This window comes from Thrips palmi, unplaced genomic scaffold (genome assembly GCF_012932325.1).
Source record: "Thrips palmi isolate BJ-2018 unplaced genomic scaffold, TpBJ-2018v1 HiC_scaffold_7, whole genome shotgun sequence".
In the NCBI taxonomy this organism is placed as follows: domain Eukaryota; kingdom Metazoa; phylum Arthropoda; class Insecta; order Thysanoptera; family Thripidae; genus Thrips; species Thrips palmi.
The window spans coordinates 8,182,092-8,198,732 of record NW_023144634.1 but is presented as its reverse complement, the minus strand read 5'-3'; the positions used below and the strand labels follow the sequence as shown (position 1 = coordinate 8,198,732).

Here is a 16,641-nt window from a genome sequence, read left to right as displayed (position 1 = left end):
GGAAAAGAATGTAACACTTTGGAGTCGAACCCACGACTTCCCGGTGACGTTCCACGCCTTAGACCACTCAGCCACGAAGCCATTTGTGATTACGTTGCCCGAAACACGACGCCTTTTTACCAGATTGAAGCGTTAGACGGACGAAAATTTTGGAGAACCTGGGATTTGAACCCATATCCTCCTCGTGGCGGCCAACGCCTTAGCACACTCAGCCACGAGGTTGCTTGTTAGTGGCTGGACCGAAACGCGCTCTTGTATCCGATCAAAGCGCTAAAGTGAAGAAAATATTGAAGAGACTGGGGATCGAACCATCTCTTCATCAGGCCGGGCGGCACCTCAAACCACTCAGCCACCATGGCATAGCACCCTAACTGATCCTGCCACGAACTCAGACTGATGGTTCCGGGTTCGATCGATAAAATGAAGAAAAGATTTCGGCGTCTGGGACGCGATCTTGAACCGTTCTGGCAGCGTAAGAATCGTTATCCTCCTATCCTTACATCGCGCCGGTTAGGTAGGCCACCCTTTTGACGCCTCACAGGGATGACGTGGAAAACAATACAAAGGTTCGACTCCCAGACGCGACGGTCTGTATTCACGCGTATTGTCCGCGACGTGCCAAAAGGGTGGCGTACTTTCCCGGCGCACTTCTCTGAACAATGCCATTTTTTTTTTTCATTGGAAGAGAATTTATCTGAACGGCTCAACATTAACAGCGGCTTATTGAGGAGTACTTGTGAGTTCCTCATGGGCGCAGAAAGAAAAGGGTGGAAAAAGGGGGGACGGGGGGCGGGGGGGGGAATTGGCTGGGACATGTCTAATGAAATATTTACCTAACACAGCATACATTAAAACTAGCATGTGCATCAGCGGTATAACATGAACTAAACGAGCTGTCAGTCAGTGAATTCTGGGGATTAGAAGCTAAAGCATATTTCGGTACAGATCTCAACATAACTGCTATTGGCTCGCCATCGTTGGAAGCAGGGGATAGGACGCAGCCAATGCCCTACCTTCGAGCAAGTTCCCAATGTTAACTTTTGCCCTCCTCCCGACCTGTCACTGGATCCATCCTTAAATTAAGTGCAACGCAGCTCGTAGAAGAAAGAAATGGCCTCGGCCACCTCTCTTTTCCCCCTCCTCTTAGGCTCATGTTTCAATATAAGATGCCACTGGAAACGGGGGTCAGAGTGAGAAGGGCTGTGGCTGTGCAACTCCCAAGAGCAGTGTCTTGGCAATTCCTCTTACTCACTACATACAAGGCCAGACTTTTAAAGATTATGGTTCATAGTGCAAGAAAATCTTTATCTCAAGTTGGTAAAGAAAATGATTTGATTATGAATGGTAGAGCAAAAAGTTGCACCTGACCTAGAAGCTTTAAAAATGAAGCACATTGAAATAAAAATGTAAACTAATTCACTGGGCATTCCCAAAGTGATTTCATGAATAAATGACAAAATCAAGAAAAACTCCAAAGCTTTATATTAAGACATTTATTACATTATATACATTATGCAGCTAGTAGGATGGCTGAGAGCCCTTCGGCACTTGTTTGTCTTCAGTCGTCGGGGATACCATCCAAACCCTTGGAAAGAAAGGAAGTGTCAAAAACCATATCAAACAAAACACGATTCAATATAGTGCTTTTATAATTGCTCACAATAATGCTAAATTGACACCAACAATAGAAACGTGAATACAGAATCAAAATTATGCTAGTGAGCAAATGCAGCTGTAACAAGTTAAGGAAAATCAACACATCAACACATCAACAGACCGGAACGGTTCGGGGATGGCACAATAGGACTAAAACCAAGAAATATTTTGAAGAAATTGAGTACTTAAGTCAGCCTAAGACATTTGTTACTATAGTTTTGACAAGGGCTACCGTAAACCTTACTCCAGACCAGCCCTGATCCGTGGATCTGTTGATGTGTTGATCTGTTGATTTTCCTTAACTTGATACAGCCTGCATCTATGATCACATTTCACGTAGAGAGATAAGCGTATCAACTCACCAGATTTTTGCCTTGTCTGAAGGGGTCTTTGCCATTCAGGACCCTCTCGTCACGGAAAATGTGGTAGTAATGGTACTGACCAGTTATATTACGTCCATGAATCTGTGAGACAGATTGGAACAGAATTTCTATGTTAGATAGCACCTCATGAAGATAAAGGGCTTCTCAAAAGAGAATTAAAGACTTCATTATTGTAATAGGTTATAGGAATGTCACCATTAGAAACAACCTCAGAAAGAGAAAGAAACAACAACAGAGACTCTGTTGTGAAACCAAGCCACATTTAGAGATACAGATACTGAAAAATGTTCACATTCTCTTCAAATATTGGAACATGAATTACAGAAAACAACATTATGCAGAAGGGCATTCACTGTACTTACAGATCCAGTATAAAGATAGGCGTAGGTACATGTGAAAGCTATCGGTGCATACAGACAGCCACCGGTAATAAGCCAAGAAGGTAAAATGTTCCACCACATTTTACTGCCTTTCGCGTTGGAGCCAAATAGAAGTACAACCCCCTTCTGAGCACAAAATCTATCCACCGAGGCTTGCTGGTAGTAAAGCCCTGGTAGCAGACGCACGAAGACCACCTTCCTGCCCTGTGCTGCTCACCTCTTTGAGGTATGAAAAATTGCACAGGCGCAAAAACTTGCATGTTACAACGTTCCAACTTATTAAATTTAGAAACGACAGGTTTTGCTCCTCAAATAGAGTGAGCCTATTGTTGCATGCGGTTCATTCGTTTGCCCTTAAGTTGAACTCCTCGAGCCCTGACTTCCTCTCTCAAATCCTACCACCCCCCTTCCCCTCTCCCTGCTCTCTCTCCCTCGAGCCCCTCAAGCTTCCGATGAAAAACGAGCCCATCAATCAACATCATTCCTGTTAAAAAATAGTACATTCTGTTGTTAATCACTGAAGTGAGGCAGAATCATTTCCAGTTGTGGCACCTCGTTATTTTTAATTTGAATTGTCACAACTGATTTCTGATAAGCAATGGCAGAGGATCTACAGAGTAATTTACAAAATTATCAGCTGCAACTACAGCAGGTAATGTTATGTTGCTTATATTTTCTGTTTCTTAATTTGTTGTTGATTCAAGAAACTACCTTGTATCTCAGCATTACCTGTTTCTCTGGTTTCTACTGCTCTTTTATTGAAATTATATAATGTGAATGTGAGCATATTCTAACCTCTGGATCATGTCACTTTCAACTTGTTTGTTTTGTTTCTTCTGTTAGGTTGAGGCAGCCCTTTTAACAGACCCTTCAAATGAAGAACTCATGAAATTGAAAACCGATCTTGAAGAAGTTATAGAACTTACTACTGACTTAATTAAAACACAACTCCTAGAATCTGCTGGTATATTTTTCTTTTGCATCTCTGAATTAATATGTTGATTTATAATTGGTTTCCTTTCAGGAATGAACATTTACCTGTTCTTTTGTTTTCCTTCAATTCAGGCTCAAGTACTGATAAGGAAGTCTCTAAATCCTCCAAACCAGTTTTTGCAACTGAAAGTCCAGAAGCTCCAAGTACTAGCAAGAAACAATGGAAAGTGGGAGACAAGTGCTTAGCGATATGGAGTGAAGATGGACAGTGAGTATTAAAGACCTTCAAATCTGATTTTCTGTCGTAGATGAACTTCTGTGGGTATCCATCAGAATCGTTTTAACTGTCATTGAAGGTTGTTTTCTTGTTTGCAGGTATTATGAGGCAACTATTGAAGAAATTACTGCTGAGAAGGAGGAAGTCTCAGTCATCTTTGATGCTTACAAAAATGCGGATGTTACTAATATTAACCTTCTGCGTGAAGTGTCAAGTGGAGACCCGAATGATAAGAACAAGTGAGTGGCATTGTTTTTTTATTTCTGCATTCTCATGTTCTTAAAGTGTAGGCCTTGTTTGAAGTTAAAAGAACAATTCTATTCCTGTTTCTTTTTAAAAAAAAGAAAGTAACAAAAAATGGCATTGCTTTTGTTGCAGAAAGCACACACTATCCAAGCAAAGAGAATATCAAAAGAAGAAGAAACAAAAGAAGATTCAAAGATTCCAGGAACTTGAAGAAGCCAGAGAAACAGAGAAGAACAAATGGCTAGCATTTGCAACTAAGGTAGACAATTGTCATGATCTCTTCTCTTTTAACTTTTACTCAAGTTGTTTAACTTTTTTTTATGTGTGTTTCAGAAAAAGGGTGGCTGCTTAAAGAAAAGTATCTTTGCATCACCTGAGTCAACATCTGGTAGAGTTGGTATCGGTACATGTGGTATTGGTGGTAAACCTATGACTGAATTCACATCAGCTGAAAAATGGAGAAAAGGTGTTTAAAATCTACTATATTTGAATGCATCAAAATAGGTAACTCTCCTCTCCTGTTTCAAAATAAAAGGGGGGGGGGGAGATTAAAACAAGGAAGTTTACAACGCAGCCTGTCCTGAACATTCTTCGACATCAAAGAATAATTTTGGAAACTAAGAACATCTATTTTAGAGATATGATTAGGCTCTCTCAAAACTGAAACTCCTCCTGAATCGTTCAATTCCTATTCATGAAATATTATTTCATTTGTAAATATAAAAATTACAATTTGTCTAAATTTAAGGTTTTTCTTTAATGAATGGAAACTTGGTGTAAGCTAACACAAACCTCAATCAAAGGTCTTGTGGCTACAAATTTCGCATGTTACATGGATTTGGTCACATGGGCACCTCTTATTTGCTAGATTATTTCCACCCCTTTAAATGTAAAGAAAGTGATAACCAAACAGGAAAATAAAATCATTGAATAAAAAATGTAAAACCCAAACTGTGTTGAGGAACAATGTCCATAAATGTAGATGTTAACCTTTTCATTCAAAACATCCAACAACAATTACAGTTACCCAACAATAAAATTGGCAGAAAAGTTATCTTACTGCAATAATACTCTGCCAAATCTTCAATCGGCTGGATACAGCTAATGTGCGGCAAGTTCTTAGCTTAAGACCAAATTAACACTAAAGTGAAAAATATGAATCTGCTCACTTGCATCAAAAAGTTAGTTCTACATCTTAAAGTAAAAGGTTGACAAAATGCCAGGCACCTGAACAGGAATGGTTTGTAGATTCACAAAAGCAGGAAGCATATCCATTTCACAGGGAGCAACCTAGTGCTACTGTCAGGAAGTCTTCGAATCCAATGGTTATCGTCCCCGTCTGATCCTTGTCACGTACACGGAAGGCCTCTGCAACAAGACAAAAGGCAATATATCACTTTAAAGTTTTAATTATTGGGCCACATAAGTGACACTTGAGCCCTACAAATGAGTGAACTGATAAAAGGCACACAGCTGCCACAAATTTTCTTATCTTGTTAGGAGTGGCTAATGTGTTATAATTAAGTAGAAAAGTTGCAAATCACGCTTACTGTATTTCACAAAACATCAGGTAAAAATTTTACAGAATTTCAACAGGAACAAATAACAACTCAGCTAATAATGTGTCCTGACTTAGAAAAACGAAGTTTCTATGCTGGGATTTACACAATAAAATTCTGTTAAGTAAGTAACAACTTATCTGACAACAACAAATCTAACTAACACATAAAACAGGGCCCCTGTCGCAATACTTGATTCTGTCCTCGGAATAGTACAATCAAAGATGGGCATTCATCATGTTTTGAAAACTAAACATGACAAGAAATACAACAAAAACTTAAAAGATTTGGAAGAGTTTCTATTATAGGCACAAAAATAGACTGCAAAAATAAATATAGATTTACATGAACAATATCACAGTGCACTATGAAGAAATCAACTTGTGCTAAGATCAGTCAATATATAGGAAAAGTCAATTTACTTGAAACTAAATTTATTACCCTTGAGGCCCACCTACATTGTCTCTGCCCTGCCTTTCCATCTCCCTTGTGGTGGCTGAAGCTCACAATGATAGATTTAGAAACGCTATGTGCACATACTTCAAAAGGGTTCATTCTACATATTTACAGAATGGTGCAGCAATTTCACTGAGCCAAAAAAAAAAAATAACTAGCAAGGGAGAAATCTTTTCCAGGTACACAAGTGTCAGTTTCAATTTTACTTAAACTGCAAAGCTATAGTAGCATAAAATAAATAATTGACTGTCTCACTCATAGGGCTTTTACCTATGGCATGCCTTGTCTTTACAATCTAAATTCAATTAATTACATTGTGCCGCACAAGTTAAAAATGGATAAAACAACAAAAATAATGGTCATTTGAACATAAAAGGTAGTTGAAATGGTAACTAAAACATAGATGTGGTGTATCATTGAGTGACACATGTAAACATGTAAAATAGGACAGAAGAAGGCGCTTCACTGACGCACTCCTTCTCTCTGTGTTGAGCAACATGACGAAAGTCGCAACAATTAAACTAAAGCTAAAGTACAGTAAATACTTACTTGATTAAAGTACTAGAATTGATATATTTGGCATATGGATATGGCAGACTCTTTGATTTTAACTTAGAATTCAAAATGAATGGCCCAAGACACAAAATGCAAAATAAGGAAGACTTAAGCCACTTTTGCTCAGTCAGTGAAAATGGCACTACCACATTTATTCAATTATAACACTATGTGCTTCTTTGAATGGGAGGTTTGCTCTTATGAACCTTTGTAACATCTCTCAAAATTGGAGTGCCTTTGATTATAGTGCCACTTAAATTTGTCAAATACAGTAATTAGAATGCTGCCATTCAACACTAATAATACGAACTTTAAGATCTTCATCATTGCAACACTTCTTACTAGGGATAAGATGAAAAATATTGCCATGAGAACTAACTAGTGTCAGAGGGATCACTTTTAGAACAAGGATATTTTGTTACATGCCCCAATTCTGGTTCACTAGATATGTCACTAGGTGATGATTGAGCTACAATAGGGAGTGCAGATAGAGCTGCAACAATATTTTTGTATCTTGAATAGCCTTTGTGTTGCTCTCCGGGTTCCCCCGCGTCCACAGCCGCGGCTTGAGCTTTGTATTTTGCGATGTTTCTGAGTTCTGATAGTCGAGTATTCATCTGCTTTTTTATAGTTGTATTTTCTTCCACTTTCCATCCATTTTGTTCAGCATGATATCTAGCATACTCTGTAAAAAGCAAAAAAAAAAAAAAAAAAGGGTGAAATTGTAGACAAAAATTACATGATTCCAATAATTTCAAGAGTAATATCTGAATAGTAATACTTACTTAAAATGGATTCGACTGCAGGTCTGTACAAAGAAGGTCTTTGAACATCAGGCTTTCCATAGGGACCTTTTGCAACATTTCCTTGTACAGAGCATGACAGCAAATAGGGCATTTTGAATATAGCTTCAAGACAACTACGTGCAACAGAGCTATGACTCTTCTTGCTCAAAATATTGTCCATGGCTGTTAGTGCTACATAGATCCTTGATCCAGGGCACAACTCACAAACCTGTAGAAACAAACAGAAGTTTTTTGTAGATTCAATAGCCCATAAAACTGACATGTAAACTGGGACACCTTCTGGAGTAGTAGATGTAAACAATGTAACTCACCCCTTCTACTGGTTCTGGGAACAAAAGCTGCTCCCTCCCAATCCTATCAACTTCGTCATCAACTGGCTCAGTCACAGTCATATCTAGTAATAAACCATTAGATGTATCACAGCTTTCTTTTCCAGACTGATGGAACTCAACCTGGTCAAAGTTAAGAAGTGGTGTATGGTAAGAGGGTTCGTGACCATCTTCAAATTGTTGGTCTTCATCTGTCCTTTCAATTTTGACATGAGGGGTGACAAAAGTGCCATTCGTATGAGGCTGTTCTCCATCACTCCACTGTGTGTTTCTGACGTCTGGAAAATTTCTGGGGGCACTGGAGATGGGAAATCTTAGGGTGCGACTTTGCATATCCATGGGACGGATCATTGATGGCGGTTTCTTTGTTCGTTTAGCAAAAACAATGGGTTTCTTCTTTAAATTTTCCACAATTTCTTTGGCTGAAGAGAGCCAAGAGGACAGTTCTAGAATAAAAAGGATGAGTATTAAATTAAAATATTGACCTTGATATTGTGAAGCAGAAAGTGCGCTCACACCAAAATGTGCACAAGCTTTACCAATGGCATCTTTGTGCTCCTTGTGAAGCCTTTTATTCTCCTCTTCTAAACGCCTCACTTTCTCTTTCAAAGTATGGTTCTCCTCTTGCAGTTGTTTGTTTTCCTTTATAAGATGCACATTCTCTGTAACTAATTGTTCCATGTCTTCTCTCAATGTTTCATTTTCATGCTTGAGGCTTAGACCAGACTCAGACTCACCCTGCTAAAACAAAAACAAAATTGTTCATAGATTAAGGACAGGAAAAATACACACCAAACTCATGTAAAAGCTGATGACGTATCTTTAGGAAAGAAATTACTCACTCTTTGATCCGAAAGTCCCATACCCAAACCACTCTGGACATAAGTGGCATCTCCTTTGAATTTCCGCTTCCTTTTAGCTTTCTCAAATTCAGGCTCATCAAACCGACATCTTATTTCACTGCTGTTGTCTGCAATGATACATAAACCCATGAAAATAATCTGTATGTTCCATGTTACTTTAAAAACCCAACTACCATGAGAGCCAAGCTTATATAAAAATGGAAGAGTTCAGTGTTTAGTCAGCCCCTGACCACGGCCATTCCTGTGCTGTGCTATTGCACTCTACCTGACAAAACAAAACTACACTTTTTGAAATGGAGAAAAAGACTGATATCAGGCATTTTCCAATACCTTTAAGGAGCATATCTAAAATGCTTTCAAGTAACTTTACCCATAAACCATATCACAAACACAGATACAATAAGCAAAGACGAGGCCATTCAAGTACTAAACTAAACGCAAGAATATTATTCTCTATGACTGTCTTTAAATCATCAAAACTCTCAGGAATGGCGCAACCAGAAGCGTAACAGGGAACAGATTGCGAACAATGATAGAATAAAATCTGCATGCCTTTTAAGACTATTCACAAATGTTTCAGAAGTGGAACTTCTGCTTGTTGTGGCTTGGAAGATATTTCAAGTGTGAAAAAATATACATGTCAGTTAATAAATTTGCAGTCACATTTGAAGTGCTTGAAGTTAGAGTCAAGCTTTAAACTTACTTGATGTATCTTCGAAGAGATGTTATAATCGGAAAACTTCCTGGTTTATCTTCAGACAAACTACACTCACACGAATATTGAAATACGAATCAAAAAGACTTTAAATCTGCTGGCTGCGCATTTCCGAGTTAAATTTTGAACTATTACTGAAGAAAAGAAGTCCCAACAGGTCACAAACCTTTTTGACATTACATAGTGAAGGACATGTACAGCAATTCTCAAGTCTCTGCCCCTTTCTATTACATCACTTGCAACGCTTCAATCAAAACTTAAGAATTACCGGCACACTAAAACTGACAATGGCAACAGCCAAAACATAATAGATTTTAGAAAAATAAGAACTGGTAAGGAACCACCCATTGTAGTTTTATGATGTAAAATACTCTATACCACGAATTGTGAGTTATGAAACCCTATGAGCAACGCTCAACTCAAAAACAACTGCTGTGACAACAACACAAAGTGACAACTTATCTCACCTGTAAATCTCTGGATTTGAACACAGAGAACAATGAACTGGTCCACCGAGATCTTGGCATGGTCCTGCATGTCACTCTTTGTGATGAGGAACTTAATGAATTCTGGAGTGAAGCGGAAGCCCATCTGCTGGAAAGCTAAGCAAAGGCATGGAAAACAATTACTTCAGGATAACTGGTGGCTTTAGAACGAATAAGGAGGTTTACACCTCAATAAGTGGTACCTTGAGCCAGTTCAGGTTCTTCAATGTGACCAGATTGATCGCGGTCATAACTCCGGAATGTTCCAAGCCACTGGTTAACATAATTATACAACTGCTGGAATTCATTGATATCAATGGTCCCAGACTTGTCTTTGTCAAACATTCCTGCAAAAGAAAGACAAATTGATATTGACACACAGGAACAAAATAGACTGAAAATGTTGTGCAGTGCAGGAATTTAACATTTATTTTACACTTGAAGTGGGAAAGAAACCGAAACAAAAGCAAAATATTGATGTTTTAATGAGTGATGGCAAAGTGAAAAACTGTGCTCCTCTTATATCAGAGCAAGTGCACAAAAGAAAAAAAAAGTGAGCAGACCAATGGATAAATCTTGAAAAACAAGATCATACCTGACTCATCCACATCGAACATGCCTGAAATGACAAAGTCAGGCCTTCAAAACTATACTATGCTCTAAGTCTCTGAAAAAGAGGGGTGAAAAATAAAAGCAATGCGCTCACCTATCATTAAGTTGCAGGCTTGGTCTGAAAAGTTCTTTCCTTGCCCATTGACAAGAGCTGCTTGGAGCTCCTTGGCACTTATTTTCCCAGATCTATCCCTGTCAACAGCATTGAACCACTGCTGTACTTGAGGGCTGACACCACCAGGATGCTGGTCACCAGGGCCACCGGGTGGTCCGCCTGGATAGCCCCCAGGATAGCCTCCAGGTGGTCCCCCAGGATAGCCACCTGGCTGATTTCCATAACTCATTTGAGGACCGTTTACACTATCCAAGTTCTGAAACAAAAATCAGAAAAAATAAGAATAAGTAAAAGATGGAAGAGGACTATGCAGAAAAGAAAAATCAAAGAGGTGAGCGGATTAAAAAGATCAACAAACAAATAAATTTAGAATTGAAGCATATTCCACACTAACATAAATGAATTTTAAAATATAATGCGACCATGCTTGCATTAACAGAATGATGAAATAAATAGATGTGACACTTCCAGATATGGGCAGACGGTTAGTAGAGGTTAAGGTGACACACATAAAAGTCCTCAGTTTTGTTTTCCTTATTTACTCACTGGGTACGACATGCTTCAAATCAAGAGAAAGAAATCACAGCTTATTCGCACCGAAACTAAAATATGCACAAAACAAACAACATAAGGTAATTGCTAGAGTTGCCAACAATGAGTTGATACTAGGATGACAACAGGACAGAATAGAACTATCACATGGGAACGTTCTGACGACATGGCACAACATTTGGAAATGGCTACGGGTAGACAGAGTAAGAGGTAATCTAAAGTCAACAAATGTCGTTCTGACAAAGGCAAGAACTCTGTAAATAACAAATAAACATAATCGACGTAACACACCTCAACCAAGGTCCCTTTTCCCTCCTCTCCTCTCTTCCTTCCTCTCTCCCCTCACCCCTTCTACTCAACAACAAAAGACAGTATCAATCTCGAGTATCATCAACACACAACTTCAAACTTATTAAAAAAATCATTCGACCCAATCTTTTTGAGAGAGGAATTGAACGCAGGTAACAAAACGTTAACATACGCGACAAAACCGTCCAGAAAAATAACTTCTTTTCTACTGACACTACGAATGAAACATGTCGAGTGACTCCGCGTTGTGGTGGTGCGCAGCCTGCGCGCCCAGCACCGCGGTCCTTTCAAATATTCCAAATACTCGTAGCAGACGATACGCACGCTCTCCGCCAGATGGCGCCGCGGGCTGTGAGACTGATTCCGAGAGTCGCTTCCGTCGCGCTGTCTCCCTCACACTTTGGGGGCCCTTTGCTCGGAAGGCGAGTCCGCGGCCCGTAGCCTGCGGAATTTGGGGAAGCGGTGGCAGGTATTCTGAAAGTTAAGGGGGGGCCCCCCGAGGGGGCGCCGAAGGCCCGAGGGCCCGGGAACGCTGATGAACTCGAACGGGGAATGCTCAAAATCAAAAATTTATAGTTTGGCCCTGAAATCCCCCCAAAAAATTTTTGGATTTTGGGAGGCCGGGGGGCCCGGGGTTCCCGGAACCCGGGGGCCCTTAACTTTAAACCCTGGCCCTCCCTCCCCGCGGATATGGCGTGGCGAGAGGGCCAGGGGTTTTCGGGGGGCTGGGGTCCGTGGGGTGGGCCCCGCCCCTCCACACAATGCCCGCAATAGTGGGGCGGCAGGCTGGCGGCCTGCACGCCCGACTCCTAGGCCCTCGCCGCGACACTGCTCTTTACTTAACCGCCTTGCACTGACAGGGAAACTGCCCTCTTGGGACACTGACGAGTGACAACCCGGTCACCGGACGTCCGGTCGTGCCACGTCCCGCCCGGTCAGTTCCGGTCTCGTTCCGGCCTCGCGGCGCGAGTGACAGCCGAGGAGAACGCTTCCAGTTTCCAGGTGAGCCGTGCCAGCGAGCTGAAGGCCCTGAAGGCCCGACGCTGAGACAGCCGCAGCGTGTCTGTGTGACTGTGTGTGCGACTGTCTGTGCGTCTGTTTGTGTGTCTGTGTGCGTGGCCGCGGCTCGGCCGACGAATCAATGCAGTGCAGTCCCCTTCGAGTCCCCTTACATTTCCAGTTGTTGACGGGGTTGGAAAATGCCTACTTTCTGTAGGAACACTAACCTTAAGGTTTCTTTGCATCGAGGCAATCCTCCGCGTCAACCAGGAGGGAGCTGCTACAAGCTCACACTGTGCGAAAAAAAAAACACAGTAAATCCTGTAACGATTAGTACAGCTGACGCTGTAGTTCAGAGTACGGGATTTACTGTAATGTTTTTACAGGATCCACTGAACTGTACTTTTTGCGGGGTTTACTGTGCCGAAGAAGTGGAGTACGGAATATCCTGTACAAACTATAGTAAATCCTGTAGCCGGGCACGGTAAATCCTGTATTCTGAACTACAGGAAATCCTGGCAAAAAAGTTAACGAGATTCACTGTGGTTTTTTTTTTTTCGCACAGTGCTTTGACTACAGAGACGCATCCTTGTCGCGTTTCACGCAAAAGCAGGCAAAGGCAACCTCCCCGGTGGCTGCGGCGTGAGCGAGAGCACAGCCGGCACAGCCATGGCACAGCCCTCAGGGCTGGCGTCGCGTCGCCGGCGACAGGTGGAATGGAGTGCAGTGCGACAGCCCCACTCGAGCCTCGAGTCTCTAGGGCGCCAGAGTCAGTGACGCGAGAGGTGGAGCCGCTACACTCTCAAAATTTTCCAAACTATTTCAGGCCATGAGAAAAGTACACTTTAAGTCTTAGTGTGGAAGAAGGTTGTACCAACATATGTTGAGATTTCCCCCGTGAAATAAATTCGACAAAATATCTATCCGGTACTAAATATGGTCAGCTGCACCACCACATCACAATACGGAGAACTTTCACCATAATGTGGAGAACCTTCACCGTAAGACTTGTGAAGCTGGACAAAACAAAATATTTTAGTTTTAGTAAGTTTACAAAGAAAATTCTTTTTGTAACGAACTACCTTTAGTTCGTTACAAGAAGATACATATACTCGAAATACCTCGTAGGGTTTTACGGCGCGCAACATGCGCCTCGAGTTGGAGGGCAGTTGGCGACACGGCTGCGCCCAATGGCGGTTGCCTTCCCTTGAACGCACACACTGAGAATGAAACCCTTAATGAAACCCAAATTTGGGTGCGGAAACCTTTCTCACCCAAATTGGGGCGAGGAAACCCTCCTCACCCAAAATTTTAGTCCTCCTGATCATGACTCTTTCATTATCAGTGCAGTGCAGGGGCTACTCGCCGCATCAGTGCACACCCATCAGTGTCGCTGCTGTGCTCTACACGTGGCATGAGCGCACAAAAATCAGTAACGCACAATGTGCAAGCCACTAGGATCTGCGGCGGGGCTGCGCGCTCACCACGCTGCCACAGGAAGCAACAACAGCGGAACTAACCTCCACGCCCGGGCGCGCTGGCGCGCTATTCGCACCGCTCCGGTTGGGCCAACCTGACATACCTGTCGGAAGCGCGCGCTGCAGGGCTGCCAACCAACTGACAAAGGAAGTTGGAGGGAAGGGGGAGGGACGTCTGTCTCTACAAAGGTCTCGCGGCACTGCATAATTCCACAGCGTGCTAAATAGGTACTGCGCGTCCGGTTTTGTCTCACTGTTTGACGAGCAATTCCGCCGCCCACACTCTGTCTCTCTCGCACCCCTGTGGCACACCGCACAAGAGCGAGAGAGAAGCTCCAGACAAAAAAAACCACTTGGTCGGCGACATCCTAGGAGCGGGCGCTTGTGGTGTTTTATCGGTTCCTTCTATGTATACGAACTGCCGAAAAGACACTTTGGGCGAAATCCGACACCCCCTGTGGCTTTGGTACGGGTCTAAACACCCCAAAAACAGCTGTTTTCGAGGGTTTGGGACTAGATGGGTTCTCGCAAACCGAGATCCAAAAAAATACCCAAATGGGTCTCAGATACTCAAAAAAATGCGCTCTTTCGAATGCCGTGTCGAACGAGGCTCTACGACGTCGGGTTTGGATGCTACGGGCTCTCAAAGTTGCTCAATTTCACTATTTTTACTGAAGATTTGAGCATATCAGGGCCGTTTGAAGTAGACCATCGGCGATTTCGCTCCTCTTTGTCTTAAATGGTGCCTACCCATAGGTAAACACCCCCACAAAATTTCAGCCATGTCAGGCAATTATTAGAGGAACTGTGAACAATTTAAGTTTTGGGTCATTTTACCACTGGGCTTAGGTTTTTTTGGGTCCAGAAAAAATAATTTTTTTAGCTATCTACTTTTGATCAGCACCTCTTGAAACGCCTTTTTAACATGGTGCCTCAAAACTTTTTTTTCGAGGACAAACTTGCCTTTTTCTCCAAGTTATGTTCTAATTACAGCTAGAAAAAGACAAGTTTGTCCTCGAAAAAAAGTTTTGAGGCACCATGTTAAAAAGGCGTTTCAAGAGGTGCTGATCAAAAGTAGATAGCTAAAAAAATTATTTTTTCTGGACCCAAAAACACCTAAGCCCAGTGGTAAAATGACCCAAAACTTAAATTGTTCACAGTTCCTCTAATAATTGCCTGACATGGCTGAAATTTTGTGGGGGTGTTTACCTATGGGTAGGCACCATTTAAGACAAAGAGGAGCGAAATCGCCGATGGTCTACTTCAAACGGCCCTGATATGCTCAAATCTTCAGTAAAAATAGTGAAATTGAGCAACTTTGAGAGCCCGTAGCATCCAAACCCGACGTCGTAGAGCCTCGTTCGACACGGCATTCGAAAGAGCGCATTTTTTTGAGTATCTGAGACCCATTTGGGTACTTTTTTGGATCTCGGTTTGCGAGAACCCATCTAGTCCCAAACCCTCGAAAACAGCTGTTTTTGGGGTGTTTAGACCCGTACCAAAGCCACAGGGGGTGTCGGATTTCGTCCAAGTGTCTTTTCGGCAGTTCGTATACATAGAAGGAACCGATAAAACACCACAAGCGCCCGCTCCTAGGATGTCGCCGACCAAGTGGTTTTTTTTTGTCTGGAGCTTCTCAGAGAGACGAAGCGAGGCCCACCCTCAGATTCTTACGATGAAAGGGCTATTGTAACATACGTTGAAATGAGAATATACGTACTACAATAAAATTCATGCGTAATACGATGAAATTCATGCATAATACGATGATACACATGCGTAATACGATGAAATTCATGCGTAATACGATGAAAAATTATGCATATTACGTATGTGCAAATTTATGCGTACCTTACGATGAAAAACCATCGTAATACGTATAAAAACGATCATAAGATGTTGAGTGTGCCGACGGAACCGCTCCACTGCAAAGCTAGAGGTAAGTTTGCTTGCCACAAATTTGGCAAGCCGTTTTGAAAGCCAAAATTTGGCAACCTTTGGTCGGCAAACTTCATAAGCTTGCCAAATTTTGGCAAGCTAGGGAGTATTTCCGGGCCAAGCTTGCCAAATTTTTGGCATTCAAAACCTCTTGCCAAATTTGTGGCAAGTAAACTTACCACCGGCTTTGCAGTGCGGACGGGTGCGGCGGGCCTTGCTGACTGGGCAGTCAGAGAGACTTCTGAAACTCCGAAGCTTCCCGGCGGCCCGCTAATTCCCAACAGCGCTCTTGTCACTCCGTCTCTCTCGCACACATGGCTGGCCCTTTAGGTGCGAGGGAGACAGAGCGGCACACCTCACAGGTGCGAGAGAGACAGAGCGACGAAAGCATCAGCCAACAGTAGGTCCGTGGCCGGCGAGAGCGCCTGCGGGGTAGGCAACACGAGTACACGCAAGCGCAGCGGAGCTGATGTTGCCTACCCTGCTGGGCGATTGCGATTGCGATTAATGGCTGGACCACAAAAGATCGTCTGCCTTTCGGGCCCGCCCCGTCATGGGCGGTCTCCTTGCGAGGCTCGTCATAATCGTAAGCGCTGCAGCGCATGTTTGGGACTCAGCAGGCCTCGAGTGTTCGAGGAAGCCCAGCTTAAAATTCCACCTGGAAATTGGTCTGGATTTATTTCCATTGTGGAAAGTAGAATCCAGAGGGATCTGAAATCCAGCTGGTATTTGGAACGTTTTCCCATCTGGAATTTTATGAATTCCATTGTGGGTTTCCGATTTCCAGTATGGATTTACACATCTGTGGAAATGGAAATCACTCCAAAATACTGTACTCGTTTATTTGTAAAAAAAGAGGCTTACTTTAACACTGCTAATCGCAGTGACTTTAGAATGGAGCGTGCCCCCTGTGGTCCCCCAATTTTTCAAAATATGGATTCTTTTCGCGTATTCATACTGATTCAAGCGGGAATTAGTTGAGTATTTAGAGCAAG

The 16,641-nt window shown here is 42.4% G+C and overlaps 3 protein-coding genes across 11 annotated transcripts in view; 2 read left to right on the top strand and 1 right to left on the bottom strand.

Moving 5' to 3' along the window:
• Nucleotides 1–2,842: 2,842 nt before the first annotated feature.
• LOC117652292 (survival of motor neuron-related-splicing factor 30) lies at nt 2,843–4,826 on the top strand. The gene is made up of 6 exons (XM_034397097.1): nt 2,843–3,071; nt 3,263–3,383; nt 3,485–3,620; nt 3,728–3,868; nt 4,008–4,134; nt 4,209–4,826. Exons 1-6 carry the CDS (start codon nt 3,018–3,020, stop codon nt 4,347–4,349), a joined length of 720 nt encoding a protein of 239 aa, XP_034252988.1. The 5' UTR covers nt 2,843–3,017; the 3' UTR covers nt 4,350–4,826.
• Nucleotides 4,343–11,334, bottom strand: LOC117652290 (peflin). Of its 9 annotated transcripts, XM_034397092.1 has the most exons (12): nt 11,214–11,286; nt 10,917–10,972; nt 10,350–10,626; nt 10,239–10,262; nt 9,847–9,990; nt 9,626–9,760; nt 8,423–8,550; nt 8,318–8,321; nt 8,120–8,248; nt 7,563–8,026; nt 7,231–7,459; nt 5,409–7,130 (listed from the first exon to the last, which is right to left on the bottom strand). In XM_034397092.1, exons 2-12 carry the CDS (start codon nt 10,926–10,928, stop codon nt 6,820–6,822), a joined length of 1,857 nt encoding a protein of 618 aa, XP_034252983.1. In that variant the 5' UTR covers nt 10,929–10,972; nt 11,214–11,286; the 3' UTR covers nt 5,409–6,819. The 9 variants fall into 9 exon arrangements, with proteins under 9 accessions (XP_034252985.1, XP_034252987.1, XP_034252983.1 ...); XM_034397087.1 differs by having other exon boundaries at nt 8,120–8,321; XM_034397089.1 differs by having other exon boundaries at nt 8,120–8,318.
• A 701-nt stretch (nt 11,335–12,035) lies between these two features.
• Nucleotides 12,036–16,641, top strand: part of LOC117652499 (gamma-1-syntrophin) — a 58,317-nt gene continuing 53,711 nt past the window's right edge. Inside the window, exon 1 of the mRNA XM_034397453.1 lies at nt 12,036–12,233. The gene's annotated coding sequence lies outside the window, so the exon portion shown is untranslated. The remainder of the gene's footprint in view (nt 12,234–16,641) is intronic.